Genomic DNA, 9,691 nt, shown 5'->3' with positions numbered 1-9,691 from the left:
CCTTTCTTTCTTTACTCATTCTTCTGACTTCTTTTGTACTCCTCAATCTTTAATGACTCTCTCAAACATCTTGCTCTCTTGACATCAGCACTGTGAAGAGAGGCCACATCCACAAACTGTTATCTGGGTACAGAAATCAGTGGGGAAGGTGGCATTTCCCACCTGACCCTAGGATTCATGCAGCATTTTGTCATCCATTAGGGCAGAAAGCAGTCATTCCAGCTTAGGTTATGTGACAGATTTTTCTGCAAATTTACCTTAGCCTGATTCTTTTGTCCCTTTCACTTAGCAAGAGGTAGTCATGCAAGAAAGAAAGAAAATTACATGAGTGTGCAGGGAAAAGGAGTTGTCAGATGAGTGAGTGAACACAGGTCATCCCTTAGCATTTTCTCCTGCAGTAGGTGAGCTGATTTGTTTCTGTTTAAGTTCCAGTGAGTAGATGTCAGTGAATCCCTTTAAGCCATGTGTGTTTTTAAAGTGAGATTTATGATATATGTGTTCTTTGAGTGTGAGAATAAATGATCAAGAAATATTTGAACTGTTAAGATTCCACTTGTTCATTGTATTCACTAAGAACTGCTGGAGGCCCTAATATTTTAGGACGTCGAAATATTAAAAATACCCGAGCTGCTTTCTTGCTCTCCTTGCATGACCTCTCTAATGGGGTCAGGCCTAGGATAGCACAATACCTCCAGGCTGTTGCCTCTCGAAGCTCCTTTCCCAGCTAAGTGATCAGTCATGCAGAGAAATGACACGCACTCCCTCTGTCTTTCTCCCAAGACCCAACTTGCCAATTAGCTGAGTGGGGTCAGGAGGTGGCGGGGAGAATTACACACCTCTCTGCTTACTTCAACCACGCTGCTGGTGGGTGAGGAGCCTTTAGTGGGGTGTCAGTGCTAAAGAGCCAGAATAAATTTAAGAATGACCTTTTATTTCTAGGTTACAGTAGAGAATGCATGCTGTTGTACTGATATGCTTGTTTTACTATTCTTCTTTCTGTTATTTGTCCTCTCCACTTGGAAGATCAGCACTTTGTGGTTTTTTTTGTAGTCTTCTCTGTGGGCTAAATTAGCAGGGAGTAGAGGGTGATGGGAGTTAGGCTTCAGAAAGTATGCCTAAGTTATGTGTAAGGTAGCAGCTATGTATAGATACTTTATAGTGATTTGAAACACGGCTAGAGGCTCTGGGGAATTGGAAAGGAAGGTATTACTCATACCTACTTAGAATACAGCTAGACTCACTCAAGCTCATTCCTGAAATTTTCCCAAGAAAATCTGTGCCAGAAAGAGTGCAGTGTGGCGTGCCTAAGTCATTATTTGAGAGCTGTAGAAGACATGGCTCCAACTAATTTCTTTCTCCTTTTGTTTTCTGTGTCTGAGTTGAGAAGGTCTGTGATTGTTTTGAGTTCCTCTTTCCCCAGGACCAACTTAGGAAACCTCCTGTTGCAATTAAAAGAATGAGGTGTGATTCACTGTATCTGCCAACCGCTGTAGTCCATTTTTTGCAGCATATATCTGTTGATTTCCTTTATAAGTCTGACTTTGATTCTGTGTATACAGCGACCACCTTTAAAAACTTGCCAGTGTTATCCTAGAGAAAGTTTGTTTTATTGTACTGTCTGTCTGTGTAACCTAGAAACCATTCCCTAAACCAGTCAGCTCATTTTACCAGAATTACTGCTCAGGCTCCTTGCATTCTGCCCTGCAGTTCCTTTAGCTCCAACTCCTGCCCTTCTGTTGATCCCTTTCAATAAAATAAATGGAACACACAGAATTCTGCCTTCTCCTTACACTTAACATTGCACATGTGAATCTTCTGCTGCTGTCATAAGTAGAAAAAAGGAAAATTACTATTTAAAATGTCTCATTTTATAGCAAACTTCTCATCAGCTTATCTCCCCTAATCCCAAAACTGCAGTGAATGTTCTTTCAAGTCACATTCAGATGTATGGCACTGTCACTCTGATTATAATTCTGATCTAGAAACAGCATTTTGTAAGGCTGTGGAGATGCTGAATACATTTGTCATAACAATGCTTGAATGGTAGGAATATGAATGAAAGTTAATCTAGCCTGTTATGTTGCTTACATTGATGAATGTTTTGAATTTTAGTGATTTTCAAATGAAATGCGTATGATCAGCTTTAGCAATTAATTGTGGGTAAAAGTATAAGACTACATATTGAAATAATCAGGCCAACCACAAAATAATAAATACATTTTAAGTATTTTTAATGGTGGTTTTTTTTTGCAGATGTACTCTGTGATACTTTTTATTTCAACATAGCTAATAATTTATTTAAGCAGATCTGAGTGTAGATTTTATTTATTTTAAAGGAGGATCCATTTTCCTTCTTTCATTTCAGTCAATTCATATAAATTAATCAAATGGAAAACTGATTTTTTCAAATCTTGCTGTCTTACTTAGGTTGTCATAAATGGAGACGCAGACAGTCACGTTATTGAGGGTTTATTGCCCGACACGGAATATGAAGTTTCTTTGCTGGCAGTTTTTGATGATGAAACTGAAAGTGAAATTGTTGCTGTTCTTGGAGCTACATGTAAGGCAAACTCTTGATTGTAATTTTTAGAGATGTTTAAGTGATTTACATTTAATGCATATGTCTTGCATTTAAAATATAGTTCATCTTTGGGTAGCTATAATATTGTGGTGGTTTAGCACCAGGGCTTTGCTGACTGTGTTTTTTGCTTTTCTTATTTAATATTATGTGGTAGATGGCATTGAATCAAAATCATGGTTTGGCTGTGCTATTAATAACCTTTGGATCTCAGTAAATGTTCTTCCATCCTGTAGTTCAATATTTAGTCTTTGCGCAGGGTTCCTTATGAGAAGATATGTTAGATTTGGTGGATGGTGATGATGGTAAATGTTTTAAAGTAAATAATTTTCAAGGATTTAATTTTTTTAATGCTTTTACAGTATACCCTTTCCTTTCCTATTTATGTAATTTATACTTACTAGAGGTGAATTCAGTCTTGGTTGAAATAGTGGTCTGAAAACCTTACATAGGCATCCCGTGACATTAACATGGAAGTAACAAAGATAAAACTTGAAAATCACATACAGTGTATTTTATAGTTTATAATCTTAACAATGGCCAGCATTTCAGGTAGATTGCTTTATCCACTCTCTTTTTGTGAATAGTGACTTGGTTAAGTAAAAAAACTACATTTTTCATGTGTAAGTTCAAAAATTTGTTTGATTCTCAGTAATTCAATTGCAGGCTTCTGTTAAGACAGGAAGCCCCTACCCATCCAGATGATGCTGATATTGCCCAGTGTTGCTGAGTGTACTTTCTGTTTTTTATTTGGACGGAAGTGAAGCACCCTTAAAAAGCTTCAATTTAGTTAATCTGGCAACCTTAAAAAATGGTCAAAGTGGAAGTTGTTATGTATAGTTCAGCCAGAAATGTGGGAAACTGTATGCATTGCAATTTAACTGTACAGCTTGTAATTGTGTTTTATCTGTAGATCTAAGTGCTAATCTTGCAAATATATGTGCCTAAAGTAAACTAAATGAGTAGTTCCCCTTTAGTCTCTGAAATGCCTGAAGTGTGTGGGATACTTGTAGATGTGAGCACATAGCTTCATTGTCATATTTAGAAATACGGAATAAATGCTGTGACTTCCATGTCTCGTTGAGTTGTCAGTGAGCCGAGTATTGTTTTTCAGTTGCAATGACAACCGCAATACCTGACACGGTGACTACTATGAGTACCACAACGTCTAAGCCCACCACAGCAGGTAATGAGAATAAATATTAACAGATTAAATGCTATTTAAATGCAAATAGGTAGAGCTCCCCACAAGCACACAGGAGAGAGCTGTGATATTACTGAGAAGCTGATAATCGCAGTAGCTCATGGTCCATTTGGTCAGTGGCACACTGGCACAGCAGATCTTGTGGAGGTGTAGACTCCAGGAAGAGACATCACCGGTGAAAGGTGCATGCTGTTGTGCTCCTGCACCACCCTTCTGCGTGTGGCCACCTTCCTGCTCGTGCCACGTCTGGATGAAGAGCCAGCTTATAATGCAATATAGGGACTCTGAATGATACCAGCGATGTTATATAGAAACACAGAGACTAATTTGGAAAATCCAGCTCTCTTTCCCTTTATAAACACAAACTTGGAAACTTCTCAGAATTTTGTTTAGTTTTGAGTGTTCTCTTTGTTTTCCCTGGAATTAGAAAACTTACTTTTAAGGAACAACAGTTCTGTATTGTTTCTAAAGCTTCATAAGCCAAATAATATAAACAAAGCAGATGGGGTAATATATGTTGATGGCAGTATAGGATAACTGTTATTTTATTAAATAGTTAAAGTTTTTTAATCTTCTTAAGCCCAAGTATGACTGAACTATATGAGTTTGCCTCACCATGGATCTGCAGACCCACCATGACTTCAGTAGAGCTTGCAGCTACTTAGTGATACTTAGCACAATTTTAAATCTAAAAATAGCGTTGAGAAAATATTGATTATATATTTTTGCCTTTAGTTTTTCGACCAGGAATCAGAAATCTTGTTATAGATGATGAAACAACCTCAAGTCTGAGAGTGATATGGGACATTGCAGATTACAATGTTCAGCAGTTCAGAGTGACCTATCTCACTGCGAAAGGTGACCGTGCTGAGGAAGCGGTAAGAATGGTCTGTATGGATTTTGTGAATGGCTTCATACACTTGAAAAGTTTGTTTAATAATTGCTAAGGCATAGTCTCTCCTTATATTACACTACTGTTGCAATTAGTAAAAGATCCATGTTTGATATTACTGTGAGATTGAACTTCAAAGTTTGAATCGTATAGCACCTGCTGCACTGTAGGCAAGAGCAGCTAAATGTAAGATCAAGGCCAAGTCACACAGATGTTTAAAGAAGTCATAGTTAAAAGGCTAGCTACCTGTCCTCTTTTTCCTGTAGTTTCAAAATTTGTCCAAGTTTTGGGTTGATTTTTTTTTGGTTTGCATTTTTTTCCTCCTAAGCCTTTTTCTATCCTGAGATTGTGTTTTAACAGCTCTTAAATGTTTGTACAGGACAGTCTTAAATATTTTTTTTTCCTTCAGCAATTTTGCTCCTTCCCTAAAAGCCTAATTTTCTGCTAAAGCAAGGTAATTAAACTTCAAATGCAGAGTTTTCATACTGCTCATTAACCTGAACATCACAGAATCACAGAATGGTAGGGGCTAGAAGGGACCTCTGAAGATCATCCAGTCCAACCCCCCAGCCAGAGCAGGATCACCCAGAGAAGATCACACAGGAGCACATCCAGGCGGGTTTTGAATGTCTCCAGAGAAGGAGACTCCACAACCTCTCTGGGCAGCCTGTTCCAGTGCTCTGTCACCCTCACAGTAAAAAAGTTTTTCCTTATGTTTAAGTTGAACCTTCTGTGTTCCAGTTTGTGACCATTGGCCCTTGTTCTGTCACTGGACACAACCAAGAGTAGTCTGGTCCCATCCTCCTGACACCCACCCTTTAGATATTAATAAGCATTAATGAGATGCCCCCTCAGTCTCCTCTTCTCCAGACTAAACAGACCCAGCTCTCTCAGCCTTTCCTCATAGGGGAGATTCTCCAGGCCCCTCATCATCTCCGTGGCTCTATACTGCACTCTCTGCAGTAGTTCCTTGTCCTTCTTGAACTGGGGAGCCCAGAACTGGACACAGTATTCTGGATGTGGCCTCACCAGGGCAGAGTAGAGGGGGAGAGATAACCTCCCTCGACCTACTGGCCACACTCTTCTTAATGCATGTTGCCATTGCCCTTCTTGCTGTGAGGGCACATTGCTGGCTCATGGTCAGCTGTCCACCAGGACTCCCAGGTCCTTTTCCTCTGAGCTGCTCTATAGCAGGTCAGCCCCCATCCTGTACTGGTACAAGGGTTTTTTTCTTCTCCAGATGCAGTACTCTACACTTGCCCTTGTTGAATTTTATTAAGTTTCTCCCTGTCCAACCTTCCAGCCTGTCCAGGTCACAATAATAAACATGTCACGGTAAGGACTGCACCTTTTAATCTAAGTGCCTAAGAATATTTATTATTTTCTCTAATACCATGTGATGATCAAAATTAAAATAGTCTTACACAAAAAAAGTCTCGTGTGCTCAAGATTGTGGAAAATATTTGAAAGAAAGAAGAGTACTACATGTACTCTCTTCTGTGTATAAGAAATAATAATAAAAAAGAAGCCCTAGCTGTATTATTTTAAGACTTCACCATTTTTGAGATAATTTCAGAATTCTGGGATGCCAAGCAAGGTTGGGGAAATCTTATTATTGCGGTGCTTAGTTTCCACAAAAACTAAGCTATAAAAGTTCGAGATAGCTCTATGTAGCTACATTTAAGATAATAAATTGTATAGTTCAAGGTTATTTTCTTAGTAAATAGCTCAGAATGCAAAAATATTCCCCGTATCATTCTCCTCCTGTGTCTGCCATGTGACTCACTTCTGTTTATAGAACAATTATGTTGAAAATACGGGATATTCTTCTTGATGTCTAGCAGCTGACATTTTTAGCCCTGTATCAGACTATGTCAATAAAAAAATGTTAAAAGGAGTTAGTTTGATATCTTTTTTTCTTGGAAAAATATATATCAGTCTTTTTTCACTTTGGTGTCGTTCATCTTTTATGAGACCTTGTTAGAAAACTACTTTTTAGCCGTCTCGTTAGAATATGAAAATGAACTTTTACAACTATATGATAGTGTAGTATATCATACAGTGCAAACTTGCAGAGCATAATGGCACAAATTGTACTTTCTTCTGACAATAAACCAGAGTTTCAGAAGTTTAGAGACCAGATCTACTATTTCAGCTCTGGGAAGCTTAATCAAATTCAGTTGGATGATATAAATGTAGTATGTTAGTATAGACTATTACTTTAAAAGGAAATTAAAAAAGGAAATTTTAAAATTAAAAAGGAAAGATATTAAGATTCTGGCTATCAGAAGGAGATTAGAGATGATTCAGAAGCTCATTAAAGAAAAGTATAAAATTGTAAAATTAGGTAGACTCTAGATTAAGTTGGCTCTAATTCTGCAAATTACTTAATTTTAACTACACTCTCAAGTACTATTATCTATGGTCACAATTCAGCAAACAGATTAACCATGTGTTTCATGTTTGAAATTAATCACATCCATAAATACTGAATGAGGAATGACGTAAGATTATGCTTAAAATAAAACACATTTTAAACAGAGGGAATGTATTTTATCATGTGCCTTCAAGCACTGGAGAGGTGCAACACAGATGTCAATAAAATGACACAAATGTTCAAGTTTTAGGGGAGTGTTTACATGTTTAAGTACTTTTCTTAAGCAGAACCCAAAAGTTTTGTGGAACTTGGGCTTAAATATACTATAGCCTGACAATTCTGTGGTGGACGCTTACATTTTTTGGCTCTGATTTCAGTAGTATAAATTTTACTTACTCCTCTCTTTCCATAAAAATATTAATAAGTTTTTTAATTCTTGATACAATTGGCTGAAAATCAAGGACTAGAAAATGTAATAGAATACTTTTCACTACACAAGGGTCAAGCCCTAAATTGCATTTATGTTCTTGGGTGTGCTGTACATACTGGAAGGATCACATGGATCACATTTTTTTTCTTCCTTAAAGCCAAAAATGTTTCTCATTGCTGAAATCTATGTTGTTCTGTAGAAAAAAACAACAACAACAACAACAAAAGTTGGCTGTTCTTTTTCAGAAACTTGGTTTCTGTGTTTTGGGCACATGTGTGGAAGAGTTTAGTTTGGGGATCTTTCACCTCTTTCATGTCTTTAGATGGTTTTGATCAGTGAATGAAGTAATTTTTTGACAAGTCCCAACACCAGGGTGTACAAGATTAATTTCCTTCTGTCTATCACTTGTGAAAATTAGAAGTAGTCTGAATGTGTCCCAGAGCATTAAAACTGATGAGAACTTCCTTTTTTGAGTATATGCTTCAGAAAATTTTGCTGTGCCATCATCACGCGATAATCGTCTTTGAAACAACAAAATACTTTTAGGCTCAGTTTCTGCATTTTCCCCTTGGGTTTAAAGGGCTTATAGGTCTCTTAACTTCTTGCCAAATATTTGCAGTAGCTGGCTCAGGTGACACATTCACACGATGGACATGAGCTAGGGAAGGTCCAAAATAAGAGTTTGAACCTTGGGATGATTGCTTTCAACATCACTTTAGAGCATGGGTTTGGTGCAGGAAACAGGATTGGTTTCTCTTTTTTACCATGTCTACTTGTGTACTAAGTAGCTCCTATTCAGGCTTTGGAGCGTCTCTGAGTTTAAAATTTTACTGACAAGTTAAAAGATTGCAAGGCTTTACTTGGGCACCTCTACCACCACTATTGTGATACTGGGTTTTGAGGCTTTGGCTAAAATTCAGTCATCTATTGAAGGGTTTCAGAAATAGCTGCTCATGGGGAAACCTTGTACTGTATTAAAGAAACAATGCTTAATTCAGCAGTTTGAAACATTTGCTCTAGCACACCTGAAACTGCCTAGAGGGATTTCTACAGCTTCTCTACTTCTATTGGGTTGCCTGGTTGGATTTCTGCTGCAGAGCTTCCTTGTTTCTTGGCAGCTTGGGATCCTCTGCTACTTGTGGGATGTACTGCTTCCTTTCCTAAATAGCAACCTTCATTTCCTTGTTCCCAGAGTAGACGCAGATGGGACAAACGTGGCTTATTCCTACTTACTCAGTTCATCCGTCCTGATCTCCTGAATTTGTTTTCCTTTCTCCCAGTGAAGGAGGATTTTCTGACCCCAAAGAACATAACAATCAACCTTTATTAATGGACGTAGCTTTGGACAATCATATTTTGTCTATACAGTAAAATTGTTAAGTATTAACCATTCATATGGTGGTTTATGGAGCTGTAGTCACTCATAGTTTTAATATAAAACTGTGTTATTCCATAGGCACATTCTCCTTTTTATTTCACTCAAATGTAACTAGTTGATCTGCTGAAAGGGTAGATAATTTAATTATTTTATTTTACCGTAGAGCATCAGAAATGTATAGAAATGTAACCTATACAGCAATACTAGTGGAATGGAGTATCAGAAATCATGTAAGAGAGAAAATGTTTTGGCCCTAGTCATTAAGCTTTATTGTTTCTATTTTTCTGACCATCCAGGTAATGGTGCCTGGGAAACAAAACACTCTTCTGCTTCAGCCTCTGCTGTCTGACACAGAATACAAAGTTACCATCACTCCCATCTATTCTGATGGGGAAGGAGTCAGTGTCTCAGCTCCTGGCAAAACTCGTAAGTCCAAACTTCCTGCTTGTCTTTGGCCAGGATATTCATGGAGAAAGACTTACTCTTTTGGCTTTTTTTCCTTTGCTGCGGTAATATATTTTAATATGAATACAGGCTTATTTTGCATGACTTATATGACTTAAGCTTTATTTTAATATCAGTTTATTGATTTATAAACAATGGGTTGCTTCTAAATGACAAAATGTATTGTATAGGCAAATACTGTGAGTTTGCAGAAACTTGTTGAGTAATAAAGCTGCAAGTCCTTGATAGATAGCCCACCAAGGACAAGCCAACTAATGCAGAAAATAAAGTAAACACTGCCTGCTGGGATAGTATCAAACCAACCATTGTACTGTTTAATTTTCTTTTGTGTGAGATCATTACTTCCTAAAGGTCATTAGAAGTCCTG

At 37.6% G+C, this 9,691-nt stretch overlaps 1 protein-coding gene across 1 annotated transcript in view; it reads left to right on the top strand.

Moving 5' to 3' along the window:
- The window catches only part of COL14A1 (collagen, type XIV, alpha 1), a 114,330-nt gene that overhangs the window by 49,774 nt on the left and 54,865 nt on the right, over positions 1 to 9,691 (top strand). Inside the window, exons 16-19 of the mRNA XM_010188114.1 lie at positions 2,428 to 2,560; positions 3,693 to 3,764; positions 4,518 to 4,660; positions 9,156 to 9,285. Of these exons, the coding sequence (XP_010186416.1) occupies positions 2,428 to 2,560; positions 3,693 to 3,764; positions 4,518 to 4,660; positions 9,156 to 9,285 (478 nt within the window). The remainder of the gene's footprint in view (positions 1 to 2,427; positions 2,561 to 3,692; positions 3,765 to 4,517; positions 4,661 to 9,155; positions 9,286 to 9,691) is intronic.

Source organism: Mesitornis unicolor, unplaced genomic scaffold (assembly GCF_000695765.1).
Source record: "Mesitornis unicolor isolate BGI_N332 unplaced genomic scaffold, ASM69576v1 scaffold767, whole genome shotgun sequence".
In the NCBI taxonomy this organism is placed as follows: domain Eukaryota; kingdom Metazoa; phylum Chordata; class Aves; order Mesitornithiformes; family Mesitornithidae; genus Mesitornis; species Mesitornis unicolor.
This window is presented reverse-complemented; position numbering and strand designations above follow the sequence as displayed.